Source organism: Aquila chrysaetos, chromosome 9 (assembly GCF_900496995.4).
Source record: "Aquila chrysaetos chrysaetos chromosome 9, bAquChr1.4, whole genome shotgun sequence".
Classification (NCBI taxonomy): Eukaryota; Metazoa; Chordata; class Aves; order Accipitriformes; family Accipitridae; genus Aquila; species Aquila chrysaetos.
This window is the reverse complement of record NC_044012.1, coordinates 37,807,281-37,825,323: the sequence shown is the minus strand read 5'-3', so window position 1 is coordinate 37,825,323 and position 18,043 is coordinate 37,807,281. Positions and strand designations below refer to the sequence as shown.

The 18,043-nt window shown below is 40.7% G+C and overlaps 1 protein-coding gene across 16 annotated transcripts in view; it reads right to left on the bottom strand.

Annotated features, from left to right (window-relative positions):
• ARVCF (ARVCF delta catenin family member) overlaps positions 1 to 18,043 on the bottom strand; it is a 293,557-nt gene that overhangs the window by 29,648 nt on the left and 245,866 nt on the right. For all 16 annotated transcript variants that reach the window (XM_030024130.2, XM_030024128.2, XM_030024129.2 and 13 more), the window contains one exon: positions 16,991 to 17,062. In XM_030024130.2, coding sequence (XP_029879990.1) covers positions 16,991 to 17,062 — 72 coding nt within the window. The remainder of the gene's footprint in view (positions 1 to 16,990; positions 17,063 to 18,043) is intronic.

Genomic DNA, 18,043 nt, shown 5'->3' with positions numbered 1-18,043 from the left:
GAGCTTACTGCATAAAATGTGTTTATTAAAGACAAAGAGAGATACTGAGTGATTCCCTGAAGGAAAGCCCATTAAAAAAAAAAAAAAAAAACCAAAAAATCACACCACAGCTATGTCCAGTAATAAAATACAATGTGTTGCTGTTAGTATCTTACCAATAAGTCCAACAGCCTCATAACACACAAATGTCTTGGAACTAGAGTCATCACTGAAAATCAACAGCACTGTTAAGGGACTCCTTCCTTCGATTTGTGGCTGCATAGACCTGCAATTTTCTTTCCTTTTGTCTTTTGTGTGTGTTTAACTAAGGATCATGTGTTCCAAATTGCCCTTCTTTGGCCTCAAGCCCCTGTAAAACTCAGCTTTTCAGCTCCAGATGCCAATCAGCTGCTTTGACTCCAGGAAGCTAACGAGCTTTTAGCTTCTTCCCACCTCAGTAGAAACCTTTCTGCAGAGAAAAACTTACTACAAAAGGAATCATGCATTAGTCCTTGGCTCCAGATGCCGCTTAAGTAAATTTATTTTATTAAAAAGATTCTGACATTATTCAGAACTGTTTAAATGTTGAACAGCTTTATAAACTTACTGTCAGAAAACCCCAGCAAGTAGGGAAGCACAGAAAAGAGGAAGAAACTCCGCAGAAGGCAGCTGCATGGCGAAATAAAAACACCTACATGGCAATACTTATTTAGTTGAAATATCCACACACCCATAGACATTAAATACCGAGTTATGCAAGAAAGGTGGAAAAAGCACAGAAAACTTTCTTACCTCTGCAGACCTCTTAAGTATCTTCTTTCCTGTCTCCAAGAGAGACTGTATGAAATGCACTGGATCACGAGGCTGGGTATGGTCCCACTAAGTGCCCTCCCCTGCTATATGACTTACATCAGACATAGTAGGCCAGTAAATCAAAGCTCTTAAGGGGCTGTGGAGTGGAAGAGAGGCCACAGTGCTATACAGTGCAAAGCTGTAAGATCCCACATCAGGTGGGAACCGGCTGCCAGACTGGAGAGCTCTGCGCTTACCCACCCGTGAGGTGGTACTGCAGAGCTAGCAGCTGAGAAAAGGCAGCAGCCAGCGGTTCCGGCAGCCTGGCTTGTGGGTACTTGCAGCAAGTGGCTACTGCTTTGCCTGGATGCAGCGGCCATGCTCCTCCAGACCTCCATGGATGTTATTTCTCTCCACCAAGCCTGTGGTGAGTTGGGGTGTGGGGGGACCCACAGCACCTTCTGGGATCAGCCATTCTCTGCCTTTACGCACGGGGGTGCTGGCACTGATTCTTACCCAGCAAGGCAAAACCAAAGCCTCTATCGCTTGGGAGTTTACAGAAACAGGATTGCTTTGTCAGGTATGGGACTATGGGGGTTTCCACTGACTGTGTTTCAAAACACTGTCCTGCTGCTGAGGGACTTTCTGCTCTGGTCTGAAAGTCCACACGCTCCTGACAAGCGTTTTGATGTATCAGCAATGGGTACCGCTTAGAGCTGCGACAGACAAGGATCGACAGGCAGTATTTCCACTTGGGCTGGCACCTGTCAGGTTCTCCTTCGGAGCCTGTCTGATTCTTATCTTCAGTGCCAAGGGAAAAACAACTTCAAGAAAAACCCAGATTTTTCAGAGCTCACGCACGCTAAACTACGCTTGGAAGCCAATTTGAAAGCTTCTTTCTGGGTTACTCATGCTTCACCAAGTCTACTTGTACTTCCCACTTCTCATCACGATTTTTATATAAAGTCTCATAAATGGTCATAAGCCATTACACAGGTATTTGGTTATTCATATCAATTCAGTTGCTTGTTAGAGGCCCGTCTGCTTAAGGCAGTGAAAGGCAGCAGAACTCCACAGCTTAAATTCCTCGAACAAGAACGAAGAATAAATCTGTCTATTCTCCAGTGGATCTACCCTCATGGAAACATCAAACACTTCAAAATACTTCCCAGTAGGAAAAATATTTGGATATAAACAACTAACCTTTTCTGGGGAAAGGTTATCAAAATCCAAGCTGAGAAGAAGCTAGCAGGTCCAGTCTCAGCATAGAGAAATGAAAGGTCAGTGATTCCTAATTACCAGAACTGATAACGGAAGCCTGTTTGGTTCATTACAAGCAGGGTCCTGCAATCTTGCCTTTATAAGCATTTTATAAGCAAGTGCCATACGGAAAGGCTCCCTCATGTTATTAAATAATTTATTATACGCCAACCCAAACATTTCCTCCAATCCTGTTTGTGTCCTGAAATTGCTAATTAATTCCTGCTACAGCTTCCAAAGTCAAAAGTATGTTTCAATTCCTCTCTCCATTTCATGAAAGCTGCCACACGCACCCAAAGGCAGCCCAGTGCCTCTAATCTGTCTCAATTACAGTCACTATGCTGCTGTCAGGCAATTCAAGTATCTCCCAAGCATCCAAAAAAAGAATTTGATGTTTTCAATGTCAAATAAATGTCAGGCCAGAGCGGAAGCAGCACGAACAGAAGGTTTTCTTCAACTTCTCTAACAAAAAATGGACTTTGCAGCCCAGGTTTTCAAGGTACAGTATTTGGGTACTTAGTTCTCATGGATTTCAGCATAAGCTAGAAGCCTTAATGCCTTCAAGAACAGAGATTTTCCACCCATCCTGAAAGCACTGTATCCAGACAGGGACTACAGATGGTGAGAGGCAAGAGAAGATGCTGCTGCTCCTCCCTCATTTGAATTGGGATGCACTGGGACATACCACATTGAAGGCGTGGAGCACAGGGGTACTCTCCTCCTTTCTGCCAACCATTCTCTGCAGCTTTTTAGAAAACCAGGAGAGTTTCTATTAAATGTAAACATGTCTGCTGTTTGATACACTGACTGTGTATCTGATAATCACAGGCAGAACTGACACAAAACCAACTTCACCCATAATGTGAGGTAAGACAACATGACCTGGAGAGAAGTAGCTCTCTGAAGCCTTAGCTGGCCAAACACACGCAGATTTTCCAACCACAAATAAATCTATATGCAAGTAAAGAAAAAAGAGAAAAAGATTGGGGCCCCAGCGTGTAGCAATGAATGAGATACTTAGTTGAAATGAATAGAGGAAGCACAGAGACATTTTTCAAGAGGTAGCAGGGGAACATGACGCAGCATCCAGCTGCAGCCTGGCCCCATCTTTACCATCCTACAGGAATGGCCCACATTCACAAACCACCAGAAAGTCATATGAGAAATTTTACAACAAAGCCACAGCAGACACTACCTCAAAGCAACTCTGACAGCTTCTTTGAAACCACTTCATCGCCATTAAAATAGTGAAAAGATTCCTAACCCAATAGCCACTTTGTTTAGGACAGTTTTCAATTTCAATGCAGCTTTCTTATGGTAATATTATGCAATTAAAAATTGAGCTTGAAACTACCCATGTAAAAGATTCTAATCACAGAAGCTGACATTTACTGTGGAGGTTATTCATGCCTATAGAAAACTCTGAAAAGGTCAGTGTAAGTGTAAATAAGGTGAGATACCTCCTCAAGAGTATTGAAATTTTCATCATGTTACAACCTATATACCCATTTCTAATCATTCACATATGCAAGGCAGTGTTATGAATGCCCTGATGGCTTCTCATGGGCCACCTGAGTCTGTAGCTGGATCTAGAAATAGGCCTCCAGACTGCAGTGAGAGAACTGGCACCAAATTTTAAGTGTTTCAGGGAAGCTGGGATCCAGCCACACAGAAAACTGCCAATACAGTTTAATTTCAATGGGTTTAATCTCAACATTGCTTTCAGCAAGCAGGTATGTAGGACTTGGAAAGGACCTGCGTGTTAGGATTTAACTATTAAGCAAGACCTTGCAGAACTGCTCAAATCTAAATCACGCATGCCTTTACCAAATCGTAAGTTTTAGACACTAGCACTAACCTGAAGGTAAGTACTCTCCTGGAAGCAGCGCTCCTGCAATTGAATAAATGGGATTAGGTCTCATGCTCCTAACACCCACACTTTCTCATTCCCTGAGAAATCCCAAACACACTGCAATGCAACTAACACTTCAGTCACCCTTGACATTTCTCATCTCTCCTCTTACACATCTGCAAGTTGCCTTTTGTGCTCTGCAGTGATGACTGGCACATTTTATGACTCAATGCACAAAGTATCCCCAAAAGGGGAGTGGAAAACCTGCGTTTGCAAGGAATGCACACTTCCAATTTCCTAAGTGTTTAAAGGTCACTGGGGACACTCCAGTTAAGGCAGATCCTTTCTCTAGGTCTTATTCTTGTCCCCTCACATTCTGAATGAGTCTTTGGAGATGCTTTTCTTGCTCATCATTTTTAAGCTCTCAGCAGGACAAGATGCAATTATATGCTCAATCATGATTACAGATTTGCTGGTTGCAATTTTAGAAGTCTCAAAACAAAACTCATTAGATTAAATATTCTTCCTGGCTTTGTACGAGAGGGACAAGAAGAACTGATGTTTCCAAATGGCATGGGCTTGCTACCTGACTTGTTCGCATAAGACAGCAAGAAAGATACTGCTTTAGGAATGAGGAAACCTCATCTCTGTTCCCAGCTCTGCCACTGAAATGCTGTGTAACTGCACAACTCACTTCAGTGGTCCGTGTCCCTCTTTCCCCTCCCACACTATTTTTGCCTTGCCTATCCAGACTTGGCCTGTTCCAGTAGAGTGGCACAGTGTGTCAGGTACTTACACTTTACAGAGGCTACTGGTAAAAGAGAATACGAAGTTGCTCTAAGCATCTCCTACAAAAGCAACAATATATTCAGTAAAGTAAGGAGACTGCAAGGTGTGCAAAACATGACTGAAGTGGACACGAGGTGGAAGGATTGTTCTTCCCATACCCTCCTTCCAGATAAGCCTGAATCATGGTCTGTTCCTAAACAGACAAATAATGTTTCATGCTATTACAGACTTCCAGTTTTCCCTTTGACCAAGACACAGAAAATTCAGGGCTGAAACTAATGGTCTGAGAGGCTGAAATAAAAATGCTCTCCTTTCTACCACATACTGATCAACATTCACACTGATCACACCTGAAAATGCCTGGGTCAGCAATCAAGCTCTCAGTGGGTTCAGAGCAATGAACAGTTGGATTGACATTGCCTTCTAAACTACTCAGAGGTAAGATTCCCCGCCTCCCTCCAGCTGACAGGTAAATTTAAGTGTCTGCTTTACAATGTAAAATGCCTGCCTCTCAGTTCAAGGTCATTTTTCTTCAATCCACAGTTAGAGGTATATGGCACATTAAGTCATATCATTCCCCTGTCACGTTAGAGAAGGGGGGAGCTTTTAAGCCTGTGCAGAGCGCTCAGGGTTATAGAAATAAATATGGCTTTATATGGCAGCTTTCACATTCAAGATATCTCAAAGTGGTTTACAAAGTAACGAGTCAGATAATAGGACTGCAGCAGCTGTGTAGGTAAATGCACTAGAAATTAATGCTGAGAAAACAGAATTAATTTTTTGATTCTCTTTATTTGCCTTTCTGCAAAACACAACTGCAGCTTTAGTCTGACTAATGAGCATCAGTGGCTTCTGCAATTTAGAATGCACAGGTTATTTGACATTCCAGTTTATTTTAATTTTCAGATTAACTCCATGATTAAAGCTCTCCATTAACTATAATAAATACTGTTCAAGCGAAGTGGAAAAAATGCTAGACACCTTACTGCACGTACCTCCCCTGTCTTGGCTGCATTATAAGGAAGGCCTCCTTGCCTGATCTCTAGTACCTCAATTTGCAATTAGTTCAGAATCACACAACTATTTCATTTTTATTCCTTTGTCTCTCCCTCGTCATTAGCATTTATAAGACGACCCTCGAAGATTGATGAACATAGTGTTCTGAGGACTCCATGGTTTACTATGCTGGCACTAGAGAAAGTACGTATCAGAAGTAAAAATATATTTGTCTTTTAAAAAAGCCATACCTTGGGGGAACAATAATAATAAAATCAATAACATCAATCAACCTGAGATCCACCAATTAAGATATATTTTGCATATATGCTCCTTTCCCAGGTTCCATGGGCAAATGGGATCTCTCAGTCTTCTTCCCATCTGAGTCACCTAGCTAGCTGTCATGGATTAAGTTGTTTTGGAAAAACCTTGTCTCTAAAAAAATGTGCCCTTTTTTTTCAGACAGACTTTTATTGGCTGACTTTGTAATCAGTTAACAAGAGTCACACAGAACAACTAGGTTGAAAGAGAGTGTGGGAGGTCACCTGGGCCAGCTTCCTGCTCAAAGCAGGCTCAATGCTGAATTTAGACCAAGTTATTTATGCCTTTGTCCAATCAGGTCTTGAAACCCTTCAATGATAGAGAACCCTTCAAAACCTCTCTGAGGAATCGGTTCCAATTCTTAATTATAGGGCACTAGCCTGCGTTTTTGTGGGCAAAAGAATAGCGGATGGGACAGCCAGAGTATTCCAGACAGATGCTTTAAGTTAGATTTGAGAGATGTCTGTCTAGCACTGAGTTTTGAAAGCATCTGAGTCACGTAGGCCTCTGAGAAAGCTATCCACACTCCTATTACTCCTAAAGGCACAGCGTTCATAACACTCACCTGGAGCAATAACTGCTTCTTTTACTTATGCACACACTATTTCTGGAAATCTGGCAAGGGATTTAAATCAACATTACACCATTTTTCTGCCTCAGCTGTTCTGAAACTTTCAGCTGTTCTCTTAACTTGTCAAGTAGCTTTGTCAGCAGAACTTTGCTGCGGTACTTTTGATGGACACTAGAGACAACCGTAACTTTGTGCAACTAGGGTTTTGTAATTGATTTTGACATGAAATTTCATCTCTAAATTCCGACAGAAGCTAAGTTCCTCTTCCTTGCACTTCATGGTAATACTGGCTAGGCAATCGGGACAACTTTCTGATTCACACACTTCTTCAAAGTATCATTTCATTTTTTATGCTTATGCTAAAAGGCGGGGAAAAGTCTCTGAACTTTCATTGTTGTTTCTTAACTGAAACTGAGTAAGTGGCATGGCAGAAATGTGACATAATGCAACAGTGATTGAATGGATGGATGGATGGAGTGAATTTTTCACTGCCCTGACCAAGTCCTTACACTGAAGCAGTTACAGTTATGTGGGATAAGCACCTCCCTACCGACTCCTGCCTTTACTCCTGGCAGACTTCCTTGGCACATTATCATTTTCCAAACAGTCCTTGAGCAGCATCTGTATAATGAGCTATGCTCCGTAATAACAGGCACTCTATTTTAAAGTAACAATTAGAATTGCTTGTAGAATAGAAATGCTAAATGAGACATGCAAAAACATACACACAAACTGAAGGGTGGGGAAAGAAGACTATTAACCATTCTTAGGTGGGGCAAACAGCACAGGGAAGTCTGTGAAAAGAAAAAAAATATGACTGACAACTATCACTTTCCAACATTAACTATTTTATCATGAGATATGTTAGCCAAGTATAAAGGACATGAAAATCCCATCAGTGGTTAAAGGGTTAAGGTCCTGCATTGCCAGAGAGCACACATTGCTATAACTAAAGTAAATGTTGTAGCTAGGCTGTAAAACTTGCCAAGGTCTCGACTTATGTATTGGTTTCTGTTTATACCTATCTATACAGAGCATCATAAATAATACAGCTGAACTTCTCCATAAAAATACACAGTGAGTGTAATATGCATAGCAAGAATACAAAGTAATTCACGGTATTACATATTTTCAAAACACTCTCTACAACATGAACTCCTCAGTCCATTCACACAATATCCCATTGGGGCAAGCAACTACCATCCACCTTTAACACAAATTGTGTTTTTATTTAATTTTTCTATCACTGTAGTGCTAGCAACAGTTGTGATACACAATACTTTGGCAGAATTTCGCTGTTTTCACAAACGTATCATGTACACTCCATGTGCACTGGTTATCACAGCAGCAGTGAAAAAAACAGTAATTTTTCTAGTGAAGGCAGTGGAAGTAGCAGACACTTCATGAACAAGTTCACTATAGCCCCGGCATCTGAATGCAATTAAGTTGCCTAAGGCCGCTCAGCAAGTCGGTAGCAACGCTGGAATGTGAAAATGAGACTTTCTTACTTCCAGCTCTGTCTTTTGCTGAAGCTCCAGATCACTCCATCTCCTCAGTAGCTGCTGTAATTACCACATGCTTGAGTGGAGTTCCTGCTGTTTAGTTTTTCATAGGCTACTTTATTATGCAAGTATATATAGGCTGTTCTAGTTTAAGATGTTATAACCACATGCATAAGTCTCATTTTCTATGCATTTATAACTTGGCCACAAATTCACATCAAGTTGGAAAGGGAATTTACCACCTGGGATTCTTGTCTTTTGAAGATACTGCTAGTTATTAGTATAGATCTATATTCTTGGGTGTCAGCCTCAGGCAAGAAGGAGCTGGAAGCTGACTACTGGAGTTATTTTATAGTCCTGTAAGAGCCACAGGTGAAAGGACCCAAAGGTGGAGAGGGAGAATCTTGTCTCCAGCTGTGAGCTTTTCTCCTCCATGCACTGAGGAAGACTGAACATTCAAGAATGCAAGAGAAGGATAAAAAGGAGGAATAGTTGTGGATGTTCATTCACTATTTCCAGGATAACCAGAGTACCTTAGAGGTAAGTCAGATTCTTCTCATTCAGATGGAAGAGTTTGAAACAATTCAGAAAGCAAGCTGCCTTCCTAACTCATCTTGCATGTGACCTCTAGCTGTTAAGACAGAGGTAAAAGACAAAGGGAAAAAGAAGAGCTCTACAGGCAATCAAATTGTAGCAGAGCCAAGAAGTGATGGACAATAACAACCATCTTATGATTTCATGAAGAGCTTCATAGTCTCAACTCTGTATAAATAAATATAGAGCTGAATGAAATTCTCGTATCACTACAATTGCTCCTCCTACCTCCCCTTCCCAGCAGTTGTTTCCCACTGCTCCCTCAGCTTAAACTTCAAAGCTACATAACCTAAAACTGAAAAAGACATTCACACTATGAAGTGTCCATACTGGGGGTGGGGAGGTGTTAGTGGCATTTAACTATCACAGTTAAAATTTCTTCTCCAGTTTACAGTGGTTACATATCCTCCATGTAGCAGAACTTTTCAAGTTCCCAGCTCAAATATTCCTGACACAGAAGTAAATCTCTCTTAACTGAGCAATTTATAGGATAGTCTAGTCACACAAACATTGTGCTTCCCCCTACTACAGCTACAAGAGCTCTTCTGTTCCACAGATGCCATTTCACCTCTACCAGGAATCTAGCCTTTCTCATCTGTAAATAAAATTTTTGCCTGGATGTCCCTATGGATGTAGCAAGGGACTGGAAAGCACAGCTCAGAGCTGCAATGTCGAGGCATTCTCAGAAGTGAGAGCGCAACGATTTGACGAACATGGTAGCAATTACCAGAACGCAAAGCCAAAACTATTCTTCACACTCCTGAGCAGACAGATGACACCAGAGTAAGAGCTGGTCCTGTAATGGTCTCAAATTCCTCTCACATGATTTGGTGGAATAACTAAACCCCACACAGCGGGGCTGTGAGGGTCTCAGCAGCACTACTGTACACAGTTGCTGTGTAGGGTTTCAGTCATATCATTAGTATTTCTCCCAGAAAAATATTTGTTTCCTCACACTCTCCAAAGTAAGAATGTTGAAAGATAGAAGTGTATTAACAAGGGAAAAGAATTAGTGGCAGAATTTGGAAAGGTCATACATACTTGAGAAACGCAAGGTTGAACAGCAAGTCCTTATTGATACTTGAATAATCCTGCAAAAATAACTACGATGAATATATAATATTAAATGTCTACATGAATGCAAGTGACCACACCCACCAACGATGACAGTAAAACTACAGACAAGGCAGACACGCATCTTCCACCTCAAGAAAATGCATGCATATGTTGGTGGGTAACAAATATATCTAGTGGTTGACAAACAATGCCATATCTAGGTAACTACTCAACTACCAACATCACTTAACTCACCTGTATGTTAAGAGAGAGCTAAAAGGATATAGCACTTCAAGAAAACCACATCTGGCCCACAAATGAATAGTAACATAAGCAGACCGTTAGAGAAACTTGGACACTTGGTGATGTTCAGTGATGTAACTTACCTCCCCCTACAAAGGTTTGCTGACTCCTACACAACAGAGGACTTTCTTTTATTAAATCCAAATTCTAGCAATATAATGCAATACAAAAGCGTAACTGTGCCCTTTACATGTTTGCCAAAGTCCTGTTCCACCAGCATGCACCAAGATAAAAGCCCAAAAGACTTTGTCTAGTTGCTGCTGTTTAATGCATTGCATGACAATCTCTCACCAGGAGTACCTGTAGGTAAAACACGCTATCTGGGGAAAATCTGCTGCTTTAACTGCTCAGCTAGTTCAATACCCATTAGAAACAGGCAGGGTTTGTTTTGGCTTTTTTAAACCTTATGCCACTGAGTTATGTAGAAGGAAACAGAGGTCGTTTCACGGACAACATCCTTCAAAGGCCAAGCTGTTCAAGGCTTACTACCTGCACAAAAGCAAGAAGGAAGGAACAACCCTTAAGAATTGTGCTAATGATTTATTTTATGCAACATCTGTGCAGCAAGGTGAGCTTATCACAAGACAAGACTGTGAATCACTAACTACTTGGACTGCTTTAGCAAAGAAGTCCAGCAGCTCTGCATGGGTATGACACAAATCTACCATAAAGAAACGACTGATCCTGGCAACAGGCAGCAAGAACTGAGAATAGCTAGTGACAGGGAACATCATGACAATGAAGCAGTGTTTATTCAACAGCATTCAAAGTCGGCTGTCCCTGAAAAGCAAGGCAGACCCTTCTACTCATTCCTTTTCCTGCCTTGTTGGCCTGCATAAAACTTCTCAAGCAAAACATTTCTGATCAGGTACAATCCTACAGCAAGTTTCCTTTTAGGTACTCTGGAGTAGGTACTGGGACTTGGACTGAGACAGAAGTCAAAGAAAAACACCTTCTCTGCAGATGAGTCACCCCCACCCATCACTGCTCACCTCATCTGGAGTGTACAGAGAACTTGTGTTGTCTGTAAACTGTAAAAAAAAAAAACAAACAACAAACCAAACAAACCTCTGTAAAAAGAACAACACTCCTATGGGAATGATTTTCTGTTTTAAGGAAGTTTCATTCAAGTTAACTATTGGTGACAGAATTTTGCACTCCATTTAAAATCCATGCTGAGTAACCATTAAACCCTCTCCATATGTGACTCATGCAAGAAATGCACACATCATTAAAACACAGAAGGTGTCACAGTGTGTCAATATCAGCTACAACTCTTATAGGCTTAGGCCAGTCTACTTGTAATGAAAATAATCATTGTTCTATAATACACTTCGTATTAATTCAAATTGCTTGAGTTGTCATGCTAAGAACAACAAGAAGCTATTTCAGACTCATTCTCTTCACTGGAAGATATGTTAGGGCAGAAACAAGACAAAAGACATAACAGTACTCCTGGACCTCCAATTCACATTCCAGCTGCATTCCCCATATGATTTTTCAAACCCTCCAGTTTAGCCCTAAACTTACAATTTATATTCTACATAATCAAATTTAACAGGTCCATAAAGATCACAAATAAAAGAGTTTCCACCTGTAGAGCACAGCTCAGCAGGCCAGGAAGCAACCCACTGGCATGTATCAACTTCGCTTTAAACAAAGAAGTGGCTCAACATAAGAATTGCAGAAGATTATGACAATAAAATCAGAGTATTCCAGAACAATTAGCAGTCAGCTGTGGAAAGAGTATGTACGCTAGAAAGGAAAAATCCACAGGTGCCTGCTCTGAATTCCTTGCAGATGTTGGGAAGAAGAATGAGAATTTGCAGGTACCGGGCTGGAGAAAGTTTGGCAAGGGCAGGCTCCATATGGGAATTTTCCTATTCAAGGCAATAAATTTTCTCTGACTCAAAGCATTGGAAGATAGATGAGGTATCTTTCACTGCTTTGTAAATTATGAAAAACACATGGGACCAAAATGAACACGCTGGTTAGTAAAGCAACAGAAATAAGAGATACTTAATAATTCTGATAGAATTCTCAACAACATGCATGAAATACTTAAAAGACGTTAATACAAGAACACGTTACTTGCTCTCACAGAGGAGATCTTCCCAGTCCCTCAATATCCACTAGCAGGCACAAGAGGGGTGTGGAGGATTCCGTTAATCAATCAGTTCTACTCACTTATTCACAATACAACAATCAAAATTAATGATTGAAGGGAGTTGGAAAGGGCAGGTGAGTGCTTGAGTCAACTTGTAAAGATTTAAAGAAAGCAAATTAAAACAGCAGTGAAATGAGAACAGCAGCTAATCTTAATTACAAACCTAAAGTCAGAGTAAGGCTTCAGTGAAGTTTCTCTCTCCCCCCACTACATGTTGCCTTTAGCTGAAGACAAATTGCCAGCACTTTTGTAATCTACTAAGTTAAAGTCATTACCCTGACAGTGCCAGGAAGTCTAATTTCCTGAAGCAGTAACACAAAGATTTATAAGTGAATTTAAACACTCACCTTCTGGAACAGAAAAATCTATCATCATCATCAGGCTACATGGAAAGTAACTGGGGATTTCAGATAATGGAGAAAGAAGAAATTCACCTGCTGACAAGTTCACCCAAAATCTCATTCCCTACCTACATAGGCTGCTGACCAGGCTAAGTGTATACACAAAGCTGAGCTTTCAAATAAATTCAGCTTTTCTGTGAGGTCCCTGCTGCAACAAAAGACACGTTCAACTATAAGCAGCTTTAGCACTAGTTCAGTATTTCTGCTCAATTCTCTCCTAAACTTGTGTTCCCATTAAATGGAAGTAAGCTTAAATAATCAAAGTGGAAAAGATAAATTAATAACCACTTTAATAACTGATTTAAGGGAGAGAATGAGTTAGCTCATCCACCAGGCTGAAATGTACCTGCACGTCTTATGGCTGGAGACTTTCAACTCCCTAATGAGATAAACTGAAATCATAGCTGAACTTCAACACCCAAAGCACCTTAGAGCACCTACTTTTATGCCATTAGATGTAAATGTGCATCAACAAGAAGCCACGAGATTTGCTTAAACCAAATAGCACAGAGGTCTGGATTTAATTAGGGATGACCCGCTGATTCCATACAAAAAGCTGTTTTGCTCTTCTGGACTTTCCCCTCCCATGTTCCAGCACTGATGAACAGAGGTGGACAATCTAACACCTTTACATCAGGAGGATTAAATGTTACAACTTTTATAACATCTTCAGAGGGCTGACACATATCAATGCTAATTCTTTTCAGAAAACCTTATTGCACGGTCTGCCATCTGAGACACTGCTATCCACTGCACAGATATGATTAATCCTATCTTTCCCCCAATGCATGAGCCTCCTGTCACTATTCCTGCTCCGAAATAAGGACTCTGTGAACAAAGCAAAGGAATTGTACTATGCTATGTATTTAACGTGTACACAAGAGAAATCAGCATTTACACTGTGGTAGTGCAGAAAAGAACATGCTGCAGAGGAGCCAGCCAACACCACTATCAGTGACCTACTTTATATTGGGGAAGGGATTTCAGCAAGACTTACCCCTAGCCCCCCACCCCCCGCCCCCGAAGCAGCAATTTTTGAAAGTACTAAATTTAGCAAGGTCCTGAGGACAGCATTCATAATTTCTTGTCAGTGCTGTCCTCTTCTCATATAGCTCTACACAAGCTCTTATTACTTCCCCCAAAAATGTATCCTCTCTCTCCCTCTTTGACTGTCAGAAAAAAAAATATGCTCCTTTCAACAAAAAGGAAACAAGAAGCTTCCCTTCCACAATCTTTCCTCATGAGGACAGCAGTACACTGGACACTGCCAGAGCACATATATTTATTTTTTAATATCAGATGAGACAGCTTCTGAAAGCACTGCAAGTTCTCCCATCTGACATTATCCAGTTTACCACAGATAACAACCCTGAACTGGAAGCTTTCCCCTTCCAGAATGCCTAGCACATAAAATTATTAAAGGCTTAGAAATGGTTTCAGGGCTGCTCAAATGCTGTGCTGCAGCAAAATCTGATTTCCATTAAAAAACCAAGAGCAATCAGAAGAAAAGGAGACTTTAGTTCATCACTTTGAAAAAAAGAATTGCCTTCATTCATCCATTTCTCTTCAGAACAAACAAATTCCAGAATCACCCCCCACACACACACACATTTAAACTAGGTAATAACTCACAAGACCCTTTGGACTGTTGAGGATATGAACGTTCCTAAGCTCTCTTGAACAAGACTGAGAAAACCTCTGCTTCCCACACAGACACTAACCCACACCCTCCCCCCAACTAGAAACTACAGAAGGTTCTGGTTTTATGATGTTCGGCTACAGGATAGGCAGATTCCTGCAATTAAAGTTATTTGGAGACCAAGCGAAGTTTCCAGAGATGATAGAAAATAGGTCAGAACTAGTTCACTGCTTCTAGTTTGCAGTTTTTCAAGTGACCATAAGCACACTATCAATTAAGCTCAGCGTTCATACCTAAGAATATTTTATAGGGAAATTGTGATGTCAGGTTCTTGAAACCTCATCTTTAGATCCTCCAGATAAGCACCATGGATGTTGCCTATAAGATTACAGGAAACTTAACAACACTGCATCCCAGTATTTGTTAACTACTGCAATGTTCGTTTGCTGCATTGCACGAACAAATCTTATTACTGCAGTTTCATTTGCCCACAAAGATTCCAGCTGAAAACTCACTTTAATATGGCTTTAATAATACATGAAAGAGATTAATCTATAATTGTTGATTTTTGAAATGGCACTTCATTGTGTCACTCAAACTGAGTGCTTTTGATCATTAAAACTTGCGTGATTTTTCAATCTTAGTAACGAGGTTCTGCTTCAGCCGAGAGCTGATCTCATCAGAGCCAATTATACTCTATGGCATAGATATGACCAGAGCTTTTAAGGGCTTTAAAACTGCAATTTTATTTTTCTTATCTTACCAAACAATTCGAAGTCCTAGCAATCTTGTTAGAACCTTTAATATCCAGGAACTCTCATGTAAACTAGATGCTTAGCAGGAAACTACTAGTAAAGAACTGAACAAAAATGCATCACTGAATTTATTTTTTACTCTTAGCACACAAGTGAATAGTTTCTCATGCCTTTTTCCATGTCAAAGGGCTTCTTTCAAAATTCTGTGGGATTAATCTCCTGACCTAATCTAGCATGAGATATGTAGTCAGACTAAAATCTATTCTAATCTCAAAATTATCAAACAAAACCTCTTCAAGAGTGTGTGATTTCTAGCAATTGAATATAATAAAGAGCTGTGTAGGCTCAGAGAGACAGCTATGTCTCCCATCAGATATGCCACAACACTTCTGCCATTAACAGAGCCACATGAAAGATTTTTATCTTATTTTAAAGAAAGTTATGCAAGATCCATTTCTTTGCATAAATCCTTGATTTCCATATTTTCCCTTTAGTGGCACCTACATTCCAATTCAGAAAGGAACGAAAGTGCTGAAGCCCTTGCTATATTTTGTGTTCCTTTCCTTTTCTGCATCCTTAAGATGTCTCCATGCTCTGCAATGTAATCAACGCCTAAACCTGAACTGATGGCATTAATGTAAAGGTTGGTTAGGAGAAGTTTCCTGCAGCTCTCTCAATAGGATGACATTGCACCTTCTAAGAGGTGCATTAGTATCTTGTGCAATAATGCACCAAATGAAATTTTGTGTTTAGACATTAGCCTAGAAACTGTACCTATTGTAAAGGGTGTCTGTAAATAGATTAAATCCATCTATATATTAGGATTAGTTTGCATATCATCAATCAGAGCTTTACTGCCCATGAATTTAAGTGAGAGTGCAGCACTTCACATGTATAATTATTATACCATTACTGACTATCAGTACATCTCTAAGGATGTTAGATATGGCCTCTGTTGCTGCCCCCAGTTAACAGTAAGGAAACTGAAGCACAAATTAGTTGATTTGATCAAGGTCACCAAAGTAGCATAATTCAGGTATCCCAAGTCCAGGGATCTCTCCATTGAGTCACACTGTTTCTTCATACTCTTCGAAATTGTACAAGTGATGCAGGAAGAGTTTAAGATTTTCCTTCTGAAGAATACTCAGGTAGTTCTGGGTATTCACAGATCATTAAGGTGAGGGTGCTATGGGAGACCTTTTCCTGCAAGGCTAGGTTGACAGGGGGGCACCGCAGCAGTTGCCATGACAATGGCTGAATCTTTGCAATGACATTGCACGCACTTCAAATGAAAACTTGCGCAACTCTCAGAACACCGTCCAATGCGGTAAGAAGTCTGATGAGATCCCAAATCGTCTGCTAATTTCCAATTAAAAGGAGTACCACGCATGCAGGAAGAGAATGCAGATTGTTTGTGAAAGATTTCACCTCTGCCAGAGCTGAAATACAAAAGCACAATGCAGAAGAATTTTTCTGTGAACCTCCCGATTTTGGAAAACTACAAGTACTACTCACTACAGACAGGGAGGAATACCGTATTCAGGAGAAGACTACCAGTAAAGACAAAAAAACTGAACTCATTCCCTGCCGTCACTCTCCAATGCATCGGAACACTGAAGAACTACAGAGATGCCAGGGAAGGGAAAAGGTTAGTGATAAGTACACTCACCTAATGCATTTCATAACTCCTTACATTCACATCTAGAGCAGACGATTTGCAAATGGAGTTGTAAAGGAAGAGAGCACGCACCCACCCCTCTATGGAGTTACAATCACCTAACACCAAATCAGATGGGCTTCTACAAGATTCCACCAATTCAGCAGCTTTATATAAAAGCTGGTTATATCCAGTATTGAATACTAGATAACAACAAGCACTGACACATCCATTATTTCAATTAACTGAATACAAAAGAAAGAGATCAGCCCGATATGATCGCGTCTCAAGTCCCTTTAAGAGCCTCCAGCTCCCAGGCTACCTGTTATTTCCAAAAGCACAAACATTAGCATTACCTTTTGCTGCTTCAGATCGCTTAGGCAAATCAAGTGTATCAAAATTCCTGTCCAAATCTCCATTCTTCTTTCCTGTGCAAAAAAACAAGACAACAGATGGAAAAGACTGTCAGCATACTGACAGGTAAGTTACTGTCATGTGCATCTACAAGATGAGAGAAGATACAGACTAAGAATATAAATCACAGACTATTACCCATATTTGTACATATCTGACTTGCAATCCAGCTGCATTGCTGTGGTTTTAGCATGAGCAATTTAGGGACAAAAATCCTTGCTACCTTCAGGTTAATCCACAAACATGCTTAGCACTAGCATTTCAGTGGGTCTTAAGAGTGCTTAAGATCTTGGCAAACTGTGCCATTTCCCTTCTTGGCAAAGCTATGCCCCTCCCTCAGAAGCCCAGTATTTACTCGGGTTTTTTCACAGAGGAATTTTCACCTGAAGCTTAGCTGAAGCAGAAACTGAGCAGCAGAGCAAAAAAACAATAGGCTTGCTTTGCAGCCTCTATTCTCATTGTGACTATCAGGCAGGAAGGCCTAGATTTAATATATTGTACAGACAGCAGGCAACAACTTAACCTTGAATTGCCCTTCAATCAATAAAGTGACATTTTGACTATTTATTAGAAAGTAATGGAAATAATTCCATACTTTCACTAAGAGACAGTTTCAAACCACTGCAACAGCTTTAATTTATACAATCCTTCATAGAAAGCAGAATAACACCTGGACTTTAGTTTTAGTTAGGTTGGGAATTCAAGGTTATGTAAACAGCTGGGGAGGAAAGGATTAATTTTCATTCCCTCTTCTCCCCCCAAGGAGACACACTGCCTTGGGAAAGCCCACTTGGATGCTGTGGGATAAGCAGGCACCTTGCCATCGGAGAGGTACCGACAGCAGAGAAAGAGAGATTTGGAAGGAAGGGCAGCAATCTGCATGGCTTCTGAGGACAGCAGTGTACAATTTAGCTTTCCCAAATTATTTGGGGGGGAAAGGGGAGCAGGGAATTAAGTTATTTAGTCCCTCTCCCTCAAGAGCAGGGAAGGCAGGT